The 26,006-nt window shown below is 43.2% G+C and overlaps 1 protein-coding gene and 1 long non-coding RNA gene across 5 annotated transcripts in view; one reads left to right on the top strand and one right to left on the bottom strand.

Moving 5' to 3' along the window:
- The window catches only part of LOC146438933 (uncharacterized), a 147,570-nt gene that overhangs the window by 69,939 nt on the left and 51,625 nt on the right, over positions 1 to 26,006 (bottom strand). For 2 of the 4 annotated variants that reach the window (XR_014850568.1, XR_014850566.1), the window contains 3 exons: positions 18,250 to 18,315; positions 14,078 to 14,134; positions 13,327 to 13,481 (listed from right to left, as the gene is read on the bottom strand). This is a non-coding gene — a long non-coding RNA (uncharacterized LOC146438933). The remainder of the gene's footprint in view (positions 1 to 13,326; positions 13,482 to 14,077; positions 14,135 to 18,249; positions 18,316 to 26,006) is intronic. The other 2 variants (XR_014850567.1, XR_014850569.1) reach the window with 2 other exon arrangements.
- EFEMP1 (EGF-like fibulin extracellular matrix protein 1) overlaps positions 16,340 to 26,006 on the top strand; it is a 45,452-nt gene continuing 35,785 nt past the window's right edge. The window contains exons 1-4 of the mRNA XM_085054192.1: positions 16,340 to 16,386; positions 16,513 to 16,600; positions 19,544 to 19,592; positions 19,771 to 20,031. Of these exons, the coding sequence (XP_084910318.1) occupies positions 16,520 to 16,600; positions 19,544 to 19,592; positions 19,771 to 20,031 (391 nt within the window). The 5' untranslated portion in view covers positions 16,340 to 16,386; positions 16,513 to 16,519. The remainder of the gene's footprint in view (positions 16,387 to 16,512; positions 16,601 to 19,543; positions 19,593 to 19,770; positions 20,032 to 26,006) is intronic.

Below are 26,006 nucleotides of genomic sequence, written 5' to 3'. Positions count from 1 at the left end.
AAGCAGAGTTGCCAATCAAGGGGGGGGGGGGGTGCAAGAAGATTCACAGCTGCCAGTTCACTTTGCTACTAATATAATGGAAAAAAACCATGTGCAGAGCAGCCACCCAGAAGACAAACTGCCCACAACATCCTCAAGGAAGAGTTACATCAGGAGGGAAGATGCCACACTGGCACAACTCCTGTGTTGTGCAGAGCCAGAGTGAGAGACCATGGACACAAAGCTGCTCTGACATAAAGATATATTGCCATGCTCCCTTTTCTGGGGAAAGGGGAATGATTAACAACCCATGTGTCAGCTTCCAAGGGAAGCATTTCCAGAATATTTTCTATGATTGATCAGCTTCTTCGACCTCCCCACCGTACTAAGACACCCTCAGAGCAAAACTGCTCATGTTTGCAAAGTGAACACAAAGGAAGGCACTGGAAATGCAGATCCAACCAGAAATCTCTTTTCCCATCATTACTGTTGCTTACCTGATGACACAGACACCGTTTTAGGTGATAATGTACATAGATATAAGCAATATCCCATCTGGATCAATATGTCTTACTCTGCTTATTTGGTACATAAACCATATAAATACCAAACAAAAACTTCTTTTTTTCTCCTGCTGTTTTCCAATCTATTGTGGCAGCCATGTCTATATTTATATAGATATATGTGTGTGTATATATATATATATATCACATATTCTACTGGTTTGCATCAATTTATATTGTAGATGAACACTTACATTTATAACCACACATCTAAAAAACAATGCTGAAAGAATGGTAAAGTTGCAAAGTCCAGGCTCCAAATGTCATGAAGTGACAAGATTCAACTTGCACATTTTATACACTTAGAAAAGGTTGTTTCTACCTCAGTGGTGTCTACAGAGCATGACGGGTAAAGACATCAAGGTTATTTAGAATCCTTTGATCCAAATGGTTGATGTAATATAATATCTGCTGTCCATAAAAAAAGTTCAGCACTCGTATTTCTTTTGCTAACAAATTCTCCAAATGTCAGATATGTTAAGAAACCTGGAGTGTTTCTTCTTTCTCAATGCAGTACCTACAGTTGATAGGGCACTTGTAAATTCTGAGAGACAAAACATGAGGGTAAAGACAAGGTTTTAGCCAATTTACCCTGACTTTATAAAACTAAAAATCCCCCTCTTTGCCACCTAAATGCAGCATGTCTGGTCTCTCACCAGAGGAAAACACTGACAGAAGTTAGAAACTGTTGTCATCTAAATATTTCTGTAGAAAAATCACATTCTCATTAATTGATAACTCAACTTTTCTACTTCCAATCTCCCTCCACATCAAGATATTACAGAGGTTTCCAAACTTGCTGGTTGAGAGGCAGAATTTATTATCTCCCTGAATCATTCATTTTAGGCTCCAATAAAAGTACAAGGTCATTAGTGATGTGCTAGATTATATCCCATCACTGAAGTTGCTAAATCAACAGGAGGGACACTCTCCAAACCACCCTGGCCAGAGACCACCAGGTTTACAAGCTCTGCTGAGAAACCATCAGCACTGCAAAGGCTCCAAGAGCTGCTTGTGCACTGTGCTGGCTGCAACTGCAGCCACGGAAAGCTCCGGCTGCCTGTGCCAAAGCCCTTTACGCAGATGCACAACTGGAACTTGTAAATGACATGGAGAAACAGCTAAGGCTCATGAAACTCCAAAACATTTCTGCTTCCACCAGTGTGGTCAGCAGGGTTGTAATTTCTGTGAATCCAGTATCTGAGCTTCTTGGAATTTACCAGCCCTGCTGGCAAAGCAGTCACGTCTTGTAACTTCAATGTGGGCAGGAATGAGGCTCAAGGAACTTACAAGCTCCCCAGGGCAGCTGGAGGAACTGGCAAATTCAGTTCGACAGATACCTGGTGTTTGTGGGGATCTGCCAAGCCCTTGGAAAACAGCTCCCAGCTCCTGCTTTGCGCTGCTGAACCAGCAGTGAGCTCTGCTGCAGGGGTTACGTTTCCCCTGGAGCAGCAGAGGGAATGTCTGTGCTGGGAAGCAAAGTTATGTTCTTGGCTCTGTACCTACAGGGCAACAGGAACTTCCTGAGAGATCCAACTGCTCTGTCTTCTACCCTATGCCAGAAGGATGCTGCAAGTGTGGTTCTCATGCAAATTAACCTCCAAAGGTAGTCTGGGGAAGATCCTTGACACAGATTGTATCTCACAGAAAATAAAACAGACACCAGAGGAGCCAGCAACTACTTCACATTCCAGCCTCAGAGCAGTTCTGGAAGGTTTGATGAAAGGTGAAGATGTCCCTAAGCACAGAGCAGTTGTTTGCTCCTCTGTTTAGTGTTCTTCTTCTGTCTGAAATATCCCAAACTACCTGCTGAACAAAAATCAATGAGAGGCACTGAACCAAAGCAACAGAGGGGTAACACTGAACCCTGGGGAGTCAGGTGGGGTTAGGGGGATGAGACAGATGGGAAAAGCAAGGAAAGCAACACCTACTCCAGCATGTGTTGTACTGTGTGATGTGGGACAAAATATCCCACAAGAAGGGACAGATGTAACAAAATATTATCAAATTAGTACTTCACTGTTTCATATGAAGTAGCTTCAGCTGTAGTGTGCTTCAATCTAATCTCCTAAACTCAGAAGTCTGATAAGGTTTAAAGCCTCAGGCTGTCATTATAAGAATTTTACACATACATCAGTGTAGTGAATATGAATTAACATCTATATGAATTAACATCTACATGAATTAAATTATATTCTATTCCCTGACTGTAACTGGATAACTGGACTTAATTATCCCTGGAAGTTTCCATCCAACTTGCCTCCAAGTGTCAACAAAATCATTAAGCAGTTTCTACAGAGCATCTGGCTCTTCCTACATCAAAAATCAGTGTCAGATACTACAGCCAGCCTCTGCATTCAACAGATGCAGGACAGGCCAAAGCATACTCTGACCAAGGGAACTTACCTGAACACAAGAGAGTATCCCTTGGAGGGGAACAGTCATGGAGATCAGTCAAACATCAGCCCACCAAGGATGAGATTTTTGTCTCATTCACAGCAACTTAGAGAAGGCCAGGATTTTCTGGAGAGAGGTCTTTGATTGTGGTCTCCAGCACCAGCCTTGACTTCCTGGTTGTGTGTTAAAAGGGGCTCCTCCTAACTCCTAATCCCAGAGATAACCTGCAGCATCTGCTTTGTGTAGTTTAGCAGAGAAGCCTCTGCAGAAGCCATGGAAACAGAGCAGGTGGTGCCAGAAAGGCCCTCACACAGCTGCAATTGTGTGTGTGTGTGTGTGTGTGTGTGTGTGTGTGTGTGTATGTGTTCATAGGTCTGTCAATACTTCCAGGGCTTTTGCACCCACAGAAATTGATTTTTGCCTTCTAAGCAGCATTGCTTTCATTAAGAGCAGAACAAAAGAGGCTGTAGGAAACATGAATAGGAGGGAGATGTGCCTCATAAGCATGGATAAAGGGAAGCCTGATTCATCAGCACTCCTTAGGCTCTGCCTATTACACTGACTTCCCCCAGCAAAAGTCCTCCCTCCCACTTGGGTTTTTTGAAGACTCTGCATGGGCAGCAAACATTGATCAAAACTCTTTGCAATCAAAGCTATCTTTACTTCTCTTTTTATCCCCACTGATATTAATATACACAAAGAAACTTTTCAACAAGAACCTTTCATACCCTTCCCCTCTGGATCTCACTCTTCTCCCTCACAGGTATGCACTATCATGTCAAAAAACACACTGGAGTAACACAGCCCTTCCCCAATTCCCCTGTGGATGTGAAACAGTCTGGTATTCCCAGAACCTGAACCTTAAGACAAATGGTTGCATTTAGGATTCCTAGTCTTGCCAGGCTCAGATTCTTTTCCTGAATTTGTCTTACACAACTTTAACCAAATGGAAACAGAAACCATATTTTGCACAGAAGATGAAGATAGAGCAGCAGCTTCAGAAAACACCACACCAGAACAGAAAAGTTTAACCCTCACTATGTAGTCCTGCTGCTGCTAACATCACATTGAAAGATACCTTTGTAGGCATTCCCTAATACTGTGCTTACTGTGCTTTCCCTAATATCATAGAGGGCCAGGTAATTGCTTTGACAAGGCAACAGATGAAGCCTCACACAGGACATAGTTTGTATGTAACAGCTTGCTACATGACTTATATAACTCATCCTTTTCTCTTTCATGCCATGTTAAAGAAGCAAACTGACTTAAGGGGTGTGGAGGAGAGTTATTACCACAGTTGAAACAAGAGGAAAATTAGTTTAATTACATATGTTAGACTATGCTGGCACTCTCCATAAAGACATTATTTTCCTTGTTAAGGTAAGTCTGTTCAGAGGATTCATAATTTTGGCTCATTTCATCCATGAACACTCCTTTCTTCATGAACTAGAGCAGAAGACTTTGCAAACTAGAAGTGAAGAGGATTAATGTAGCACACAGGGAAGGGCTCTTTCCTCTAGCTGAGAACAACCTTGGACAAAGCCACCAATTCAACAGTTACAGATTAGGGCAAGTTTGTCTCTGTCTAATATCCCCTCTTCTCCACTGCTGCCCTGACATTTCAACTGTAACCACCGAGTCCTTTCGGACATATTTGCACGTTTTTGCTTGCCTTCCAGCCAAAATCCTTGCGAGCTTTGGAGACAAGCCCCTCCAAGCTGCCACTGGAGGGCAGCACTACATTTCTAGATCCTTTATCTCCCAGAGGAATTCATTTCATCGCATTCCAACACAATGGATCCACAACTTATCACTTCAGCTCAAGACTCTCATAAAAGCCTTCTTTGTTTTACAGCAAAGTACTGTGATACCGTTTAATTCCCCACTTTGCTGTGCATTTTCCTTTGAGAGGTATGGAGTATTTCTGCGCACCGATTTCAGAAGGAACTCTGCTGAGCTGACTTTTTAATGGAGATCCATTGAGGAAACATCTCTTTATTTTGCCAGGGTGCTGTTTGTTTCCATGGTGCATTCCCAATCTCACAGGCTTATGGTATTTTCTGCTGCCTGTAAGTGCATATGCTTTAACCAGCAACAATAGCAAATCATCTAAACCCATGTTTTTAAAGGTCAGCATTCTTTTAATGTGCACGTTTACTTAAAACCACAAATCTAAGTTAAGCAATTTTCACCCGAAAAGAACTGGATGGTTCAAATTTCCTCTTTTTTTTCTCTTTTTCATTTTCCTGCTATCAACTGCCCTATCATTTGGATAAATCTCCACCAATGTTAGACATGAACTTTTGCATTTAGATTTGCTTGTTTGCACGTTCTCCCCTGCCTGCTGCCAGGCAGCTCCCAGGGGACACAGTCCCACTCGCCACATCCTCAGTGGCATTCCCTGAACAAGGATTCAGGGATGGCAGCTCTACAGAGCTTTCACATATGGCTTGAAGTACAGTCCAGTTTCCACGGGGTGGTAGCCACAGATCTACATGGACAGAGCCCAAAACGTCCATCAAATAAGCCCCACAGAGAGGTTTTGCCATCCCATCTTTTCTGTTGAAATGACTAAACAGACAATGCATCACGTTACCACATCTCACATTCACCTTATCTGATAAGTTCCCCTAATTTTGGTCTTTATTTCTCAGAAAGCCCAGCCAGGAGCTGCAAGGATTACTAGGGCTCTAAAGCCAGCTGTTAGTATTATGCCACCACAATCATGGGAAGCATAGATTGAATTTCCAGCCTCATTCAGGGACCTGGTGACTCTTCTGACCTCATGCACACCCACCTCACACTACTGCATGGCACTTGGTTCAAGGCAAAAGGGAAATTTTTCAGGCACTGCCATATTAAATTGCTATGAGAACACCCCACTAATAAAAACAATATGTTGTACAAGTTCCTTTTCCTATTAGAAGCCCTACAAGTCAAGCCCCATAACTAAATACTTGTACTGGAAATCTTCCAACCATGACTGGAAAAACACACTGACACAAAAGTTTATTTTACAAGACACCAGAGGGGTCACTTCCAGATTAGGCCAGATCGAATTCTCCTCACATTTTGTGAAACTCTTCAGGAGATTTGTTGTGGCATTCCACACTTCTCCAGGCAGAAAAAAAAAGCCAAGCATACTGTATAGAGGTTGCAGATGCAAGAGTTGAACACTTCTTTTTAGAAAATACCAACCTACAATAACAAATAATTTTGCTATTCACAAGAGAATCATTGAGTATTGCAAAACTTGATAATTACTGATTCATGACAGATTTAGGAAAAACATCAGCTTAAGTAATCAGGTCAGGGCACTGCTGTTGACCACAGTGTTGGCAAAAGAAACAGTTTCTGTCTTCATATCTTTCATCAAAGTTTAACATTTCACAGTATTTCGCTTTTAGCACTTCATTGGTCCAGACCAGTAAACAACTGATAGCTTGAGAAGTAGAAGTTAAATTGTGAGCAAACATCTCTAGTTAGTATTATCTTTTAATTCACTTACACCATTCTCATGCTTTTAAATTCAAGCAGTAAAATTACTGAGGATCCCAGAAAGCTCTAATTTATTAGTGCTGTTGATAAATTTACCAGATGATTAATTCCTTTTGCAACCTGTCACCAAAGGCATGCTTTGTCACACATTGCCAGCTGGGAATAAAGATTTCATTCAGATCTCAAGGTGGACAAAAAACCAACCTTACATTTTTGTGAAGGAAATGTGTGTGATCTTCATTTCCTCCTGGAAAAGCCAAGAGTTTTCCTCTAATAAAAATTACTGCAAATAAATCCATTCCACTTTCTTCCATGCCTCCATGATTCTTTGCCTGACACTGGGAAGTCATTCTGAAAAGGCAGCAGTGCAGTAAAAGGAGGTCTCCTGACTCCAAATGAAGTATTGTAACAGCACTTTTTTCCTCAGGCTCACTCTAAAAACACCAAATCTCTAAAAGTGAGAAGCATTAATCGACCAAAGTAAAGAGTTGTTTTGCTGTGGAGAAGATTCTTTCACCTAGTGCTGCTAAATCTTACACAACAAAGTGTGTTCTAGCACTTTAAACCCACTTTGAATACCTCAACTTGCTACACTTTAGGCCTTCCACGCAGATACATTTCCTGCAATATAGAAGGCTTTTATTAAATAATGACAGCCCTGTTGGAGATGAAAGTCAATTGACTGAAGAATCTGGAGTAATTCTATCCAAAGAAATGTCACTGATACTTTCTACATGGAAATGGCTGTTAATTTTGAATCATTATTAGCTCTAAAGGAACATTGTAAATCCCCTCAATCCTCCGCCTTCAGAGAAACAAAATTATATTTCTACTTTTGCTTTTGGCTAATGTCCTTTTGAATCCACTGAAGGAAAACATGGAAAAAACATGGAAAGGCCCTTTTTACTAATTGCATTGCCACAGTCCTGAGGCCAAAGCCACCTCCTCTGTTTTTGTGCCCTCCTTTAAAGCAGCAAGGAATTTACCAGCAAGTACAGGACCTGTCCCCAAAAGCCACATGCACAGTTACCCACAAAAATGGAACAGGCTCCCAATCCACTGCAGTCAGACCACACAAGTTTTGATGCCTCCCCAGTGCAAGGCAGAGAAAGAATCTGACCCTTAGTCCTACAGCAACAAGTGCCAAAAAAGTTATTTTACAATCACACAATCAAACAATCAGCTTCAAGAGACTTGAATCATCCATCTTCAGAATGATATGTTTCCATGTGTCCACAGCTTCCTCAGAGATACCAGTCAGGAGCTCCAGTAACATTCACAGATTTGTATATTAAGGGCCTTCCTGAAAGATTTACAGATTCCAGGTACTTAATAACTGAGACAGATAATTAATAACTCAGCCGCAATTTGCTGACAAAATGTTGAACCAAGGGCTCTGCTTTGATTTAAGCTCAATCAATCTTACTTTCTCTGCTCTGGTGTTTTTGTGCAGAGGTGGAATTTCTATGGTAAAAGCTCTATTAAGAGATCTATGTCTGAAAAATGAAGGATGAATGTGAGCAGAAATGACCAAGCCCTAAAACTCTGACACATTCTAATTACTGCTTCTAGAAGTCAGAATTTCTACAACCACAGCTCACTGTTTAAAATACTGTCAAACATTACAGTGAGAAAGGCACTTTTTTCCAAGAGTAAGGGAGCTGGAAATCAAAAAACTTTTCTACATAAAACAGAATAGAAGTTAATAAATAGGAAGTCTGGAAGTAAGTGCTAGGAAGACATGAGTAGGTAAATACACTCCCTTCCTTTGCACTGATGCAAGTGACTTTTCCCACAAGCCTCTCACACTTTTTGTTGGCATTTTAAAAATACATGGAAAGCCATGGGGACAGAGCAGTGCTTCAACTGCAGCTTGGTCTGCACAAAGCATCCAGTGCTTTTCTCAAAGCATCTACCTCTCCTTTGCCTGATGTTCATTGAATTCCTGCTCAGCAAACCACTGTCACCAACCTCCAGGAGCCTTCTGCAGGGAGTGGGAGGCAGAGCAGCAAACACCCCCTGGCTGGCTGGCAGAGGAAATGACAAACCATGACACTGCTGAGGACAAATCCTCATGTAGAAAGCTCTTGGTGTGTGCTCTCTGCAGCACCTGACAGCCCTGGGAGCCACCTGGCTGCCTTGGGGACAGGAGGCAATACCTCAGGAATTGTTGTGCAGCCTCCAAAGAGGCACAATTTAATATCTTAATCTCCAGAACTGCATTTACAACCTGCAGCTGTGGTGCCAAAGAGGCCCATGGCCCCTGACACACTGAGACTATTGTTGGCCAAACAGAACTCTGGGGTTTCTTGAGTGACATAAGAGAGTGAACTGAACTGCACTGGGCTGCTCTGCACAGGGGTGGAGAGAGGGACTGGGGTTTCCTTGTATCCATCAGGTTATTTTGGGCTTTTATCACTTCTAAATTAGAACAGCCCTTCAAACACAGTAATGGGTAATGGGTGAATGAACAGGAATTAATTTGCCAGGGCTTTGGGCTTCCAAGAAATGAGAACTTGAACTGATTAATTAAAAGAGAATCCCTGTGTTACATGTGATTTAAACTGAATTTATAGCAAGTGATGTGTTAGTCTATACACAAATGACATATTGGGGTTGTTCTGCAGCCATTCCACCTCGATGACTTGGAGATGTGGTGCTCCCACTGCCTCACTCCCTTTTTCCCCTGATGTGGTTAAACTCTTACAGAGCATATTTTGGGAGCATACAGGGTTATGGGCTTTTCTGTGCCAGCTTTTAGTGGTATCGTCTTCCAGCCTTTTCCAGAATTTTGATCCCTTTCGACCACATGTATCTGCAAAGGGGGGTGAGAGGATAACCCCATCAATCTCACAGAGAGGAAAATCCCCTCTGGTATTTTGATTCTGCTTTCTGTATGACAGCTTACAGACAAGCACTAAGCTTAATATTCCAGGGAATTCAAATGCTCTCATATACATCCTGTAGTATTCACATGCACATATTGAGCAGAAAAGTTGTGTCTCTGGATAATAATTATAGGTTGACTGGGCAGGTTGTTTGCCAAGTTCACCCCCACACAATATAAATAAGAAATGCTCCTGCTTTCCCAGTATTAATAACTTCTTTCTCAAAAGAGGAAAAAAAAGGAACAGCAAATTCAGAGAGTTCAGAAGATGATTCTGGAACCAAATCATTGTTTAATAAATCTACGGATCCTGATATTCCTGAACTGTAAAAAGCAAGACAGTCCTTAGCAAGAGCTCTGCCTCACGAATCTGTTCCTCTAAGGTTCTCTTTCAGCACAGCATTTCTGAGAGGTCTCAGTTTGGTTGTGCTGAAAGATCACAACACTCACACTCTGGTTTAGGCCTAAGAAGCTCTGCAGAAAGCTTTGGGTTAAGGGTTTCAAAATGAGTGTCTGCCCTGAAGGTCTTCAGCACTTTCTTACAAGCAGGAATACTCTAAATCCTCTTAAGAAAGGTTAAATTATTCAAATTAATTCACAGAATCTGGATCTAAACACAATGCTAGAAAACTGCAAAAATTAAAACTTGGGCTTGAATAGCCTGCTGGAGTTGACCTGCCAGTCAGAAATCCATGCTGGTCATACACAGGGATTCCATTTATATCAACCCACACTCACCCTTCTCAGAGCTGACAGAGGAAAAGAAACAGATTTCCCACATGGAGGGAGGATAAAGAGAGGGCACAGAATTTTTACTCATCCACACCCATGAATGTTGCAGGAGATAAAGTTCTGCCTGATTCTCCTTTCAGCTGAGCTGGTGATGAGGTGCCCATGGCAGGCCTGAAAGCAGCCTCACAGACAAGCATCCAAACTCCTGGACTTTCAAAGGGATCTAAGCCTCCAAGACAATTAACTGTCTTTGGAAATCCTAGACAGGTAAGTGAATGCACCCAACCCGCTTCTCTGGGGAAGCATCACATCTTTTCCTCATTTCACAGACAGAGAGTGTACCAAGAAATAGATTAAATGATTTGCACAAGGCTTCACAAGAAGTCAAAACTAGAGCTGAAAACTGTCTCCAACATATTCTGGGTGATATTGGATTTGAATTCTGGCATTTCTATGTTGCCTCCTAGCCAGAGCAAGGAACTGCACTGACACAGTTTAATCAGAACAGTATATATTCCAACTAAGATTCTGAATATCAGAAAGGCTGTCTGTTCCTCAGATGGGTTATATTTCTGGGAAGAAGTTCTCATTTTAACCAACTTGGTTGAAACCTACTACAGCATCAGACTTCAACTCCTCTATGCAGCAATGGTGGTTTTCCAAAAGAAAAAGGAAAAAAATGACAGCTCCAGTGTTATAAAAACCACACATCTACACTGATGAATGCTTTCTGAGCTGCTGTTTCTCTAATCTGGCATGAGAAGCAAAAAAAGAGAAGGAAAATCACTGATAGAGAATGGAAAAGAGCTGCTACACAGTATAAAAAGATGGAACGAGTCAGAAATACAAGCTGAAGAGAGGAAGAATGTTCACACTACAGATACAATTTCTTAGTAAAAGCACATCTTCACTTCAACAGCAGAGCAATTTAAGTTACAGCCCAGATTTGCCACATCTGAAATTCTTACGACATCAAAGGGTCTTTACCTGTATGGTTAATCCAGAAAAACAGATATTCTGGGGTTGTGAGTAAACTTGCATTAAGCTGGGGCCCAAAACACTGAGAAAACACCCATTAACCATATTCTTTCATTTTCCAGTGGGGAGCCTAAAATCAACATCACCCATGAGTATCAACGAGGGGGTCTGCAGTCCTGGAAAATCCTTATTCCCTAAGAAGCAAGAAGTGATGAACCACACATGGAAAGTGAAATGGGCTCATCATTCCCTCACACCATCACACCCTCACTTCATGTGCTGTTTTCAGCTGTATCAGAAAACCACTCACACTTCCAAAACCCTTGAATTCCCAATTTACTACGGCTGTACAACTGCACCAACAAAAAATACGGCCAACCTCTGGGAGATGCCTTTCCCACTCACTCACTCTCTCTCCCTCATGTTTCTTTTACTGACAAAGGACTCCAGTGGGAATAGCCACCACCTTATCTGGGCATCCACATTTCTGCTGGCGTCCACAGAAACACACAAAACACAGGATCACATCCCCATAAATTGCAGCAGACAAGCAAATTGCATGCTTGACAAATTGTATGCAGACCACAGGCTTGATCTTTAGTAAAAATCAAAATAAAAAATGGCAACAACATTATACTTTAATATCCTCAGAGCATTGTTAGACATTTAAAAATGAAAGCATGGGTTAGCCAGAGGCCTCAGCACAACAAAACTCAAGCAAGATCTCTCATACAGGAGAGAACTTTAGCAAAATAAAGGCTGAAATTCTACTATTAGATTTTTCTAATCCAATTCTCATGCCTCTTCCTCACTGGTTTTCTCTAATTTTGTGTTTGTATCATATGTCACCTATGAACTCTGCTGTAATACAAAGCAGTAAACAAGGAATAACAATAAATACATGTTTAGATTTAATGGGAGGATTAAGCAGAAAGAGTGAATTTGTTCTCTGTCCCTTGTTGCTGACATTTGGGGACAGTTAATTTGGGTCCTTATTAACTTTTTGTCATTTCAATACCTGCAATAAGAAGCTGATATGGTGAATTTTTACCTCTGTCAGTTTTCTATGAAAAGTGAGAGTAATTTGCTAACAGAGATCTTCTCTCAAATTGAGTTTACAGTAAAGTAACACCTCATGGCGCATACAATATGCTCAGGATACCTCCCTTGAAGATAAATAAACTTGTAAAATCTTACCTCAAATAAAAGTTTAACATTTGTCATGTTTAATCAGCAATAAAGTCAGACATCTAATTCTTCACAATTTATCCTTCACCAACACTATGTCACTTCCAAGTTGAAACATGGAAAAAATTTTGACATTTGCAGGCAGCGTGGCAGAAAGGCAGCCTGCCATGTTATCAGAATAATTTATGTTCTAAAATTCCTGTGAGTCCAACATGAAAATAACATCTCCGCCATTCCAGCTCTGAGTTTAGACAACTCCAGTGTTACTCGATATGACACACTCAGGAACAGAAATCATCTTAAATTGACACCGATGGTCCCCTGAGCTGACAAACACGAGTTGCTTAAATTCTCCATGTGCTTCATTTTGTGTTCTAGTGAGCAATGTTTGAAACAGGAAAAGGGGGTCAGATCTGGGAGTAGAAGAGATTAAACTGCAATTTTGTTTTCCTCCTTTTCGAGCTAGCCTCTAGTATCAACCTCAGCCTGCTCTAAATTATGTCCAGCTGTCTGTTTCCCCCAGGGACAATTCTAGCAGCCAGAACTAGTTGGGAGTGCAGTGACATTTTAACCACACACAGTCTTCCTTCAACGTACCTATCCTTGGGTTTTTGAGGACAATGGGGGGTGGCAACACATCCAGCCAGGAAGAAAAAAGCTGCACATTGAAGTTGTAAACACATTCGAGCTAAAGAATTTATGAAAACTGTGTGGTTTAAAGAAAGCAAAAACTGGGATGTGACAAAGAGTTCACTAAAGCAGTAGGGAATAGAATGCACAATTTTCAAAAGGAGGCAAAAGCAAGGAAAAAAGCAAAATTAGGCACCAGCCTCACAAGGCTTCTTCAATTGTGGTAGGGCTTGGCCTCAGCAGTGCCAAGCTGTTCATGGTCAGCATGGAAGGAAGGATGCTTTGACCACTGGGACATCTTCAGACACCTCAGATACATAAATAAATCGTCCTTCTGCTGAGCATTCCTTCACATACCTCACACTCCCATCAGCATTTCCAAGCGTTTAAGTTCTGCTCTCCCACACCAGGCAAGTTTCCAGTTGTCTCAGCAGGGAATATCTCAACTACCAAACCATGGACTGAGTCTCCTACCTCCATTTAAAGGACTGACAACCATCCTTGGCAGAGCAGGGCATTTCAGCAAATGTATAACACTAGCTGAAGCCAAGGGAAGAGGATCCCTGCTCAGCCAGCACTCAGACATCCTCCAGAATGATGTTCCTGCTGTTCTGTGCTTTGTAGAACATCTTTCCAGAGTGAAAAAAAAAACCAATTGCAGTTTTCTAATACAGGCAGTATTTCCCTATGTGATAGACTAAGACAAGATTTATTAAAATTTTTACTTCATCCAGAACTCAACAACTTGAATTCTGTACTCTTTATGTGACATGAATGACAATGCCACAATTCAAATGACAATTCAAAACTCACTAAGTGGTGTTGCCAAATAGATAAAAGCAATTGTTGTTACTATTTTGCATTCATTAGGTTTATTAGAAATGCCTTTACTGCTTTCTATAAGCAAGAAACAGAAGTTTCAAAATATTTGAGGGGTGACATTACAAGTAAGAATCCAATTTACACCAACAGAATAACTCAGAGCCAATCTGACACTGTGAAACTGTATTCCTAAATAATGAAATACAGGCTTTAAGATACTCATTTTGGAGCAGGAGAACACATGTTAAAAGATAGCTTGTTAAACAGGTTGGCATATGAAGGTACATGCAAAATGTCCTATAATAAACTCAAATTGTCTTTATTACACCATGCTTTTCCTTCTGTTCTTTATTTACCAGTGAGGTGTGTGGACTGTAAGTACATTTTCAGGAGTCCCACTTACCTGTAAGCACAGAAACCGCAATGAGGGAGGGAAAATCCTGTCTTCTCTCACAACTACCTAAAAAATAAAATTTAGGCAACATATGGTTGCAGGTACAAGCATTCTGAAATGACCAGCTTGGCTGATTCTACAACAGATAAGGAAAGAAGTGATTTGATTCAGAGACAAATTAATGAGCACTGTTCAGCCATCCAAAAAAGAACTCATGTTTTATATAAGACCAACCATAATTCAACGTGAAGAATTTAAGGGATTGTATAGGAAAGCTATTCGCTAGGCCAGCAGTGCCAAAGGTCTGCAGCCTAATAAGACATTTTTTCAGGAGATTTCCAGTTCACCAGGCCCTTCAATGTTAACATTAAGGAGGCAAAATCCTTTTTAAAACTAAAGACCTGATGTTGAACTGAAGGAACAGAATAGACCTGCTCTACTGTGTCCCAGGGCCCCCAGAAATAAAACCAGGGAATTAAAAATCCAACTTATCCCCCTGCAGAAAGAGTTTCTGGACACCTTCTCCTCACCAAAACCCACCAAATCTTCTAAATCCCTGCAATGCCTCCTCATCCTGCCTTCTGTCCAAGAACCTTCCCCCAGGTGGGGAAATAACAGCATTTCATAGACAGAAGAGGTTTTCAGAAGTGATGATTGCTGAACTTGCATGGTGCTGGAGGAACAAGCATCGCCCTGTGGAGATCTCCTCATAGCTTTCATTTACCAGATTTATAACAGACACAAAAACACCTCAGTCCTGCTATTTTAAGTTTCCATGCAGGGTTTAGGATAGGTATTACAGAAAAAAAATTCAAGGAAAGGGTTGCAAAGCATTGAAAGCCCAAGGCAGTGGTGGAGTCATGATCCCTGGAAGTGTTAAAAAACGTGTGGATGTGGGACTGGAAGGCAAGAATACTGGATATAGGTTCTGTCTGTAAACAAGTGAGGGGTAAGATATCTACAGGCCTTTCTGTGAGTTTATTTTCTTTTCAATCTGCTTGTGTTCAGTATCTGGCTTGCACAATGCACCTCATGGAAGGAGAGGCAATTACACCAGCTTGGACCGGGGAAAAGCCCAGTTTCTCACTCTCATTTCCACATCTGGTTACGGCTGTAATTGTGAATGCGGTAGCGACGGACCTGATGACCTTAAAGGTCTTTTTCCCCATCCTTAACGATTCTACGATCGCAAGACTCACGACAGACCGCAAAACGATGGCCGTGCTGTGCTCCCACGAAGATCCCAACCAGGACCCAGCTGCCGCCTCGCTGGGGCACCCAACGCGTGTGGGGCGTGAGGGAGAAGAGAGAGGCTCCCGGGGCTGCGGCCGCGCTCCCCTCACAGGCGTGAGGGAGACAGAGGCTCCCCTCATACCTTCCCGCGCTCCCCTCACAGCTTCCCGCGCTCCCCTCACAGGCGTGAGGGAGACAGAGGCTCCCCTCATAGCTTCCCGCGCTCCCCTCACAGCTTCCCGCGCTCCCCTCACAGGCGTGAGGGAGACAGAGGCTCCCCTCACAGCTTCCCTCACAGCTTCCCGCGCTCCCTTCCTCGCGCCTCTGCCCTCGCGGCCCCAACATGGCGCCGGGCCGCACCTGCCCCCGGCGCTGCCGCGGGGCCGGCAGGGGGCGCGCAGCCGGCGGGCCGGGCGCCCGTTCTATTTACCGCGGGCCGGCAGCGGGCACGCAGCGACAGCGGCGGGGGAACCGGGGCAGCCGGGGCAGCCGGGACAGGGACGGGGAGCGGCTGCCGGCAGCGGGACAAGGGCAACGGGCGGCCACCGGCACCGCACGGCACCGGGGGAAGGACGGCGAGCGGCAGCCGGCACCGCACCGGCAGCGAGGGAAAGGGAACGGGCGGCCGCCGGCACCGCATCGGCACCGCATCGGCACCGCACCGCCGCCGGGGGAAGGACGGCGAGCGGCCGCCGGCAGCGCACCATTCCCGCGGCGGCAGCGGGGAAGGACGGCGAGCGGCGGCGGTAGCTCGGAGCAGGCAGCGGACGGGAGCAGCGGCCGGCCGGCCGGTCCCGCCGCAGGTAGGAGCAGCAGCGCGGGCGCTCCGTGCCCGCCAGCCCTCGGCTCCCGGCAGGTGACCGTGTCCCTCTCGCCTCGCTTGCACCCAAAAGTTGCTTTTCCGCCCCAAGAGTGCGCCTTGTCCGGCGCTGCTCCCGGTGAGCGCTGGGGTGTTTCAAGCTCCATTGACTGGTTATTTCCGCCCCCCTCTCCCAGCTGGATAAAATCCCCGGGCTGGGAAGCACGGCCAAGCCTCACCCTCTCCGTGCGGGAGCGAGCGGGCAGCGCCCGGCTGTCTCTCCCAGGTAGGGGCTGGGTGAGCTCCCCGGGCAGGACCTCATCCCGACCCGGGCCGGGGCTGCTGCAGCCTCTTCCAGCAAAGGAGACCGCTAGAAACATTCCTGCTTGATTTGTTTTTCCTTTCTTTCAAGGTTCACGATGTTGACAGCTATGTTCTTGGCTGCGCTCGTTCTTATTACAGTACATTCGCAGGAAGCTGAGGAAACCATAACGTACACGGTAAGGTTTAATAAACTTACAGATAATTACTGCTTTGCGGGGATTCTTTGCTAAATGAGCCTTAGGAAAAACCGAATTTCTTGCCAATGTATAGCATGTGCTACAGAGGTCATTGAGTTTGAATGTTAACCATGAAATAAGCTGTTCCTGCACTTAAACAGTGTCTAAAAGTTCAGGTTGACAAGATTGAGCAAAATAGGTTGCAACTGCTTGTTTGGAAAAGTTTATCTATGTACTCAGTTTGAGGTACTGAGCAAAATTAGGAGGCTTTAGTATTTTTTTAGTCCATTTTCATAAAGACAGAATGCCTAGGACCTTCATTTGAAATATATGGAGTTTGACAGATAATTAGGTCAAACATTCTTTTGTGTTTTCTTATGGGTATTTCAAGCTGTTTTTAACAAAATGTAAGTGCTTCCAAATTTGGGGCTCTTAATGAAGCATCTGAATCCTGGAGTGATCATGGGACTGTTCTTTTCTGAGCTGGTTTTGAGCAGTGGTTTTGCATGGCTTGATAAAATTGTATAAGGATATTGGAAATAGGTTCTGCTTGCAACCAAGTGACAGGCTAAGAGATTTAAAGGCCTTTTTGTCAGGCTTTTTCTTTTCAATCTGCTTGTGTTCAGTATTTGGCTTGCATAATGCATGTCATGGAAGGAGTGGCAATTACCCCAGCTTGGGCTGGGGAAAAACCCGCATTTTCACATCTGATTACAGTTGTAATCCCTGCAACTTGCTTCATATGGGTGGACCTCTGGATATGTGCACAGACATCAGCCCAATGCCACACAAGCAGAAAATTCTGCACACATGCAAAAAGTTAGAGAACCACAGCCAAAGCCCAGGATTGTATCTTATACAAGTAATCCCACTGAAGTCAGTGGGATGGCTCAAGCAAGTAAATATTGCAGAGTTGGACCTTCTTGTAGAAGTCAGGGCTTAAAGAAGCCTCAAGTGAGCATCAGGAAGTCAGTCATAAAATACTTTAACACTGGGCTTTAGAAGCATTAGGGTTTTGAAGGCTCTGAGTACTTTTATTTAGAGGCTTCCACAAGTTACTTTTTTTTTTAAGTCCCTATATATAAGTGTAAACTGAAGATGTAAGTACCTTCTGAAAATCTGGACTAAACAGGTCCTGATTAATCCCACCCTCCTCCTTTCCCACAGTTATTATATGAGGGTTTTTTTTAAATTATGTAGCGTTTTCTGACAAGCCTACCTAATTCTGATTATACCAATTGAACACTTCTAGCAAGGCTACATGACTTGGGTACCTGTGCTCCATTTTCAAGGAGGTCTGAGCAGTTAGGTGCTTCCACGATACTTAAACTCCAATCATGTAAAATGAAACAAAAAAACCCCAGCTTTGGGAGATTTTGCTCTTGGGATGCTACTGTTTCTCATGCACACATTGTATCCATAGAGGGCCAAATCCTTTGCTATTGTAAAAGCCTTTGGCTGCAGTAATAGATGGACTTGGCTCCTTGCAGTTAAACAGACAGTACTTCTGTTGTGCATTAACAGGAATTGGGTGATTCAGTAAATGCATGAATTAGCTGTTTTCCTTTGGGTTTGCCTTTTCATAGCTACAGTAACTTTGGTGTTGTCAACTCAGCATGTAGTCAATCCTTTAGAGAGTGTCCACTTACCCCTTCGGGAGAAAAACCTTTCCAAGTTACAACTCGCCGACATGTTTGGCAAATTGCTGGTGTCACCTGCAAGAGAAGAAAATATTTTCAATCCTCCTGCTGAGTCAGTGTCCATCAGTAACAAGCCCCTCAAAATAACTTGAGCATAGTACCTGCAACAAGTGGATCTTGGCATTAGAAGGCCAAGTTTGTCACTTGTAAGTCCCTCAGCAGCAGAGGAGTTGCAACAAGATTTAGCTTGCTTGACTGTGACTAATTACATTAGCCAACTCCATTCTTTTTTTGTATGAGGCCATTAAAGTAATACCCTGAGCAGCCCTGGATGCACCTACTCAGTGCAGCCCAGTTGATTCACTGATATTTTAATATTTTCACCATTTCTGCTGCAGTTGGTAGCACTGTGATACTTTGCTAATCAGTCTCTGTAGCAGCGACCTGCAATTAAAATGACTGCCCTCTGGACAATTTAATGTTTTGGGGCAGAGGAATAATGAAGATGCAGGGCAGAATACTTAAAATCTTTCCTGAACTTGCTGGTGTGCATTGATACCTATAGTTGCTGAGTATAGTCTTGTTTGAATTTTGCAAAGTCTTGTATAAATAAGTAGTCCTGATGTTGTAAACTCCAACTGTTTATTGTGTGTCTCACAATATAAATTGTCCTTCCTAGACTGCAGTTCCTGGAGTCATGTGATTCAAAAGCATGTGAATGAATTTCCAGCTGTCATGGGATCCTTCCCCATTGCTAGAGTGCTAATGGGAGAGAGAATGAAGTCCAGGGGCACAGAGTCCTCATAGTCCCTCTGGCAAACAGACTCTGGGAATGAAAGATGTTCACTTGTTGAGAGGCAGGGAACAAGATCCAAACTCAGAAAAACTTGCTGCTTTTTCATAAGATTTGCATTCTGGTCAGCTTGGTCACACCAAAGATCATGCAAGGATTCGGCCAAGGACAGATGGTATAAAACTGGGTATAGGAACAAGGCAAGGAGAAAGCAATGCTTTTCTCACTTTGTTCTCCAGCCTGCTTACAACAAACAATATCTTGGGAATTTCCTGAGACAGAGGCTCTCTCTGTATATCATAGAGTCATAGACTATTCCAAGTGGGAAGGGACCCACAATTTTTGCTGTTCCTACAGCACTGTACCAATTACCATTTTTCTAGCCTACTAAGGTATGCAAATATTGCATTTCCCTTTGTGTCACACTTCAAGTTCACTGAATACACTAGACTGTTTTTCCAAAACAAAGGATCCCAAGTAACCTAATTTATTTATTTTTTTTCTCTACAGCAATGCACAGATGGCTATGAATGGGATCCTGTTAGGCAACGGTGCAAAGGTACAGTAAATAATTTTCAAAGACAGACTTGCCACTGGTATTCTTTAAGTATTCTCACTGCACACCCCTGTTTTGGACACGGAGGTGCGCGCGCATGTCTCGTTGTGTTCTTTGTGTTAATGGCTGTTGCAGAAGGTTCGACTGTTAAAAGCATGACTTGTGTTGTTGCTAACCACAGATATTGATGAATGTGAAATAGTCCCAGATGCATGTAAAGGTGGGATGAAATGTGTTAACCACTATGGAGGATACCTCTGTCTACCCAGAACAGCGCAAATTATTGTAAATGAGCGAGAAGAAGCAGCAGCTGAATCCACAAGTGGTCGAAACAACGTCATTCGCCGGACCCCGGCTGACCCTCAGCGCTCCCCTCCCAACCCAACCCACCAAATCCAGTGTGCAGCTGGGTATGAGCAAAGTGACCACAACGTGTGCCAAGGTAAGCCAGTGCCTCCCGCGGTTCTGCTTCTGCTGCGGTCGGAGCGTGGGTGACAACAGACCCAGGGAAGTGACAGCCTGTAGCCCTTGCACTGACTACAAGGGATTGCTGCTCCATTAACTCACTGAAGATACCTAAATAAAATACTCAGATGTTGTTGTTCAAGGTAACAGAACGTGCAATTTGTTGCAGCCTTACAGTCCATTCTGTCAATTTTGGGCTAACAAGTTGAATTAATTCTGTTCTCTGTAGCTCCTAGAAGAAAAAAAACCTTAAAGCAACTCTAGTGAAGCATTTTTTGTTGTACTAAGCATGTCTAGGAATGGAAGTCCTCTGAAAAGGGTGGGCAATACAGAAAAGCATAAACAATTTGGAAAGATTCGCAGACCTCTGTATTTTCAGTAAGTGGATGCTGAATGAACAAAAACCAACAGTATGAACTTTTGCTTAGAGCAGACTGCAATGCAGAAGGGTCCAGTGATTTTATCATGGATAAGGAATATTCCTCAAGCAGTAGGAACCCAGCTTCTGGGCAGCCAGTGCTCTTCTGATCTCCATGGAAGTGGCTCTAGGCAGACCCTGCCACTTTACGTCCAGCCCTAGCCTGGCCACTCTTTGAAACTATGGCAATGAAGAGCTTTCATCTGAGTACAGATACACCACACACAGTGCCAAAAATTCTCAGGGCATTAGCAATGTTAATTGTATGCATTCAGGAACCAGCCTCACAAGCACTACTGTAAACTAAGACTGTTTCATTTATTATTTTATATAAATAGTTTACTCTTCTACTTGCCGAAGTAACAAATGTTTTGGCCACTGTTTTGTTTTCTTTCATAGAAATACATTCTACTCCTTGCTCATAAACTTGCTTTTCAAGCACGTTAGAGGGATACCCGTGCAAGCAGAGGGCAAAACTTGACCCGGTGGTTCATCCTTTCCACTTTGTGGCCTGTAACGGTATAATCACATAAAATAGTACTTGAGGAACTATAATCAGGGTAGGCTGTAATACACAGTGGTAGTTTCCTTCACCCTGGTATTCATGTACACAGAACATTATTTATCACTAGAAAGTAAATTCCCTGTCATTCTGGAGCACAGTAATCATCATCAAGGCTGGAGGAGTTATTTTTGTATGCAAAGCCTCAGAGTTGCATTTCTGGCTTATCTGCTCATGTCCAACATTTCTGTCACTCTGATTCAAGAATGTCAAGCACAGAACCTACCACAGGAGGTCAGATCCCCTTAACCCTGGGTGTTCACTGGGGGTTATCAAGGGAAAACCAATGCTAAGGATGGAAAATTGTTGTTTTCCCTTAGTTTAGCTTGGCAAAGCAGTAGCAGGAGCAGAACTGCTGGGTTTGGCCTGGCATTCCCTCCTTCAGGTGATGCTGCTGGCACTACTCTTCACTGGTGAATTGCAATAAACTGCTGCAGCTTTAGCACATAACATTTTTATTTAAAAAACATGTAAGTCATGCTAGATTTCCAAGCATGACCATCCCTTTTGCTACACTGCTTTTAGGTGTATAAATCTGGGCTAGAGTAGGGAAGTTTAGCAGCATGTAGCACCCATAGTTTGTACTCCAAATAAAGGTTGAGGGTTAGGTTTAACTTAGAGACTGACAACTGGTGGAGGTTTCTGTTTTGTTGAGGAGAAATTGGTGGTGATATATTTCTATTACTTTGCTCCATGCTCTGGCTTTCTGAAACTTGCAACTTAATATTTCTATTCAATTCACCAATCTTGGGTTAATTTATAACAACAACTAACTGTTGTTATAGTACTAGGGCTTTTAACCAGCATGCACACAGACTATGGTGAAATCTTGGGCTGACTGAATAAAGAATAATGACTACTCATTTCCTCATGCCAAACATTCAATCTAAATGTGGAAAGCATGGAAATATTAGTACTTAAAAGCTGAAATGTATTGTACTGAAGGCATTCCAGCTGGAAAAAGGGTAGTGGACAGTGTGCTTGAAAGAAAGGATAAAAGACTTTTGGAGCACTTAAAGCATGCATTCAACTTCATAATCTTCATGCTTTTCACTGCTGAAAATATTTTATAAAAGATAATCTTGATCAGCAATGGTCCCACTGCGGATTTATTTAATTATGGTTAAAAGACTTTGCTATGATAACTGCTCAAAGCTCCTAGGGAGTGTAACTTACAGATACAGTCACACTTAAGCTTGTTTTATTGTTTAGTAAATCAAATATGAAGTCCAGCTCCTTCTAATTGTTTGCAGATGTATGACATTTTCCTTCCAGTCCAGCAGCACTAAGTATTTTATAACCAATGTGAAAGTGTGGAGACCTCTGTTTCAAACAATAACATGCTCTGAGGAGCTGAATTACTGACATCACACTACAGCATGAGGGGCCTTCTGTTTTAACACAAATGTCCACTCCCTTTTCAAACATGGAGGAGTGGGGGAATGACAGGCCAAACACATGCCTGTGCTTGGAAAAAATGCATATAAATGACACTGGTCCTGTTGGGTTTTACTCCAGTGATGTGCTGCTATATGTTTTTATAACTACTAGTGAGCAGAAACATGTTTTAGTCTGTTTCTGTTTATGCTAGAAGCAGGGGTGGCAAACAGTTCCTGGGACATTCTTAAGATACTCTTTATGAGCAGTGATGCCAGGAACCCCCTAAAATGATGCAAGAATGATGGAAGTTTTTCTGGAGAGAGATCTCTGAGGTGGAAAATGTTGTGTTTCAACTTAAACATTTGAACTGTACTTTAAATTCTGAGTTTATGACCTTAACTAATCCCCCTGTTCCCACCCCAGTATAATCATCCCCCTTTTCACTGTCACTCCTACATTAAGTCCCAAAGAGAGATTCCCATATGTGGCACCTGGTCACACTTTCAGGAAGCCACTTGGATGTTCAGCCCTGCCATTGTGAGGGTATCACTGTAAGTGGGAAGAGCAAAAAACAGAGTGAGAAATAATTTTAAGCAAATTACTGAGTTAACTAATGTTCCCAGACACTTTTTGCCTGATAAAAACCATAAATAGCTGCACTCTGTGCCTGCATACAGGACTGAGTTGTATTATACTTTGTTGTTAGGCTCTCTGTGATTTGAGTCTGCTCCTATTGAAGTCAAAAGAAAATCACCCAATTAATTCAATTTTGTCAAACCTGGTCTGCAAGAAAGTACTGGCTTTTCCTAGAATGTTAATGAGACTTGAATGGAAAAAAGGTACCAAGTAACCTGTAAACTTGAGAAGGGAAAAGAACTGATTTTTCTTAATTCCTATCATGCTGGCAATACAAGCAATAAAGTAAGCAAACTTTCTTGCTCCTCAGCTAGATTAGTTTTTGATATTTCTCCAGATTGTTTGTAACCCTTTGTGCTACTGCAATGTCAAGTACAGGAGGTAGACAGAATGCAGTACAAGAGATCAATGCTTGCTCATGCAGGAGAGACACATTTTTCCAGACTTGTGCCTAAACTTGGTGGATATTGGTTGCTTCTTTTCTCCTCTGTGGAAGGAGGAAAAAGCAATGAATTTGTTTTCTGTGCTGTGGTTATTTTCCTCCCTGCAAAACCATTTCAGGTATCTTTACACTGGTAGGAGTTCGGGATTTTTTCATTTGTTAAGTTTTCTGGTACTTTTCAAAGTAACTTACCATGCTCAAGCTATGCTTTTAACTCTAGAAGTTAAGTGTGAAAAAGTCATAAGGCTAAATTTTGCCTCTGTATAGTCCTTTTTGTTGTTTTTAAGTAAGGAGGGACAAAGGGGAGCAGTTGATGCTGCCTTGTTTTCTGTAGAGAACTCACTTTACATATATCAGGGATGTGCAACTGGCACATGAAGGACATGAAAGGTGAGTGCAGGTGCACTTGGCTGGCCCTTGGCAGAGCCTGGCTGTGCCTCTGGCAGGAGGCTCTGCCCTGGCTTTTTGGCTGGGGCACAAGAGCCCTGTGCACTGCAGCTCCTAACGAGCTCCACTTGCCATGCTTTGATTCCCTCCCCGAGCACTCCTGGAATGCAGCCCGATCCAGTCCAGCTGAAACTCAACCTGAAACACACCCCAGGGTGCCACTAATGTGCCACAGCCACTAACGAGCACTCAGCCTTCACCAGGGAGCCTCAGAAGTGCATGGGCTGGGATGCTGGAGCCTCTGCACCAAGCTGGGATCTGCTCCTATGGGTTCTGCCCATTTGCTAATACAGACATAGCCTGGAATAGCTATAGATGTTCCTTAACCATGGAAACGTTTTGGAGAGCTTTCTGTAAAATATTGTACCATCCCAAGTTTCCCCCCTTCCTGTATGTAAGGAATACTTTTAAAAATGCTTCAGGCTACTTTTAAGAGAGCCTGAGGTGTGACAAGTTTCATTTCTCTCAGGGTAAGGCTACTTACAAGAACATGCAGGACAAGGGGGAATTGGTTTAAATTGATAGACAGTAGATTTAGATTAGATATTGGGAAAAAATTCTTTGCTGTGGTGGTGGTGAGGCCCTGGCACAGGCTGCTCAGGGAAGCTGTGGTTGCCCCACCCCTGGAAGTGTCCAAGGCCAGTTTGGACAGGGCTTGGAGCAACCTGGGATAGTGGAAGGTGTCCCTGCCCAGGGCTGGGGGGTGGAACAAGGTGATCCTCAAGGTCTCCTTCCAACCCAAACCATTTTAGGATTCTATGAACAACTCTGGTCCTGTTGAGTTTGAGGATAGGGTGGTGAGAGGGACTGTGGCAGGAAAATTAAGGCCTGGTTATCTGGTTTAGGATGGCAGTGGCTCACAGTGCTCACTCAGGTCGAGCGTTTGTGCAGCACTTCAGCCGGTGGGGAACACTTTTTGCCAGCTGTAGCCACTCAGAGACTGACCTGGTTACATTTGCCATTTCAATACTCATTACTGGGACAAGCCATAGGAATTCTGCAGGTCTAAAAGGATCCACAGAAGGATACAAGCTGACACTTTCACAGCTCTTTGTTCATAGCTGCCAATTAATTCCTTGTACATTTGGATACATCAGGCAGAGATCATCTTTCATCAGCCCATCCCGAACCAACTGTTCAAGCTGTTAATCTGTGAAACTGCTGTATTTTGCTGCAGAGAAGTATCTCTTTAGTAGCCCTTAGGGTCCAGAGGGGCGTTCACAAAAACCCATCTTGTTTTGAGGGCCCGGGTTTGGGCATTTTTGATATCTGGCCACTCTGAATCATCTTCCCATCTGTGCTATTTGCACAGCTGTGAGTGTCAAGTCAAGACCTTGGAGAGATATTCTCTGTTCTGTCTGAGCATTTTACTGTGAACATCCATCACAAGCATAAATACTAGCAGCTGCTTTCCTTTCTTGAGTTAGTTGTTGCTTTCCCATTGTCCTGACCCCTGCAGGAATACACTCAGTGTGTTGCAGCTAGAGATTCCTCCCATTTGCTCATCGTGCTAAGTGTCCTAGAGGCAAGCAAGCTTCCCCAAGTTGTATTTACCTTAGCTTCCTGAATTGGGATTATGCAGGCAAGCACTAGACTTCAAGTTTAAGTAAACTCATTAGCAGTTCTCATGGCTTTTCACTGCAGAAGAATGGGATCACACAGTAGTCACCTCGGCTGTCATCCTCGTGGGCTGCATTTGTTGATTTTAAAGCCTGTTGCCTTAGTAGCTCGGAGGAGGCTCATGTTTTGACAGACAAAACACAGCAAATGGATTCAGAAGGCACATGGCCCGAAGAAAATCCAAACTCCAGCCATCTGTCCTCCTTCAGAACTCCTCTCTCTAAGCTGGAGGTCTTTTCCACAATGCAATCAGGAATAACACCAGATAGCAAAGGGGAAGAATGTGCTTATGCCTGATCCTGACTTGGCATCCCAGAGTACTTGGCACCCCATTAAACAGCTCAGAGCACTTACTTCCCTCTTCGAGGAATTCTGTACCTGTTGCAGACACTCAGACCTGAGCATCTCCTACAAATCAGGAAAACCACACAAGGAGTGAGGGCTGTC

The sequence above is a fragment of the Lichenostomus cassidix genome, chromosome 3 (assembly GCF_008360975.1).
Source record: "Lichenostomus cassidix isolate B80296 chromosome 3, HeHo_3.0, whole genome shotgun sequence".
NCBI lineage: Eukaryota > Metazoa > Chordata > Aves > Passeriformes > Meliphagidae > Lichenostomus > Lichenostomus cassidix.
The sequence above is the reverse complement of the archived record's forward strand: the minus strand, read 5'-3'. Positions and strand labels throughout refer to the sequence as shown.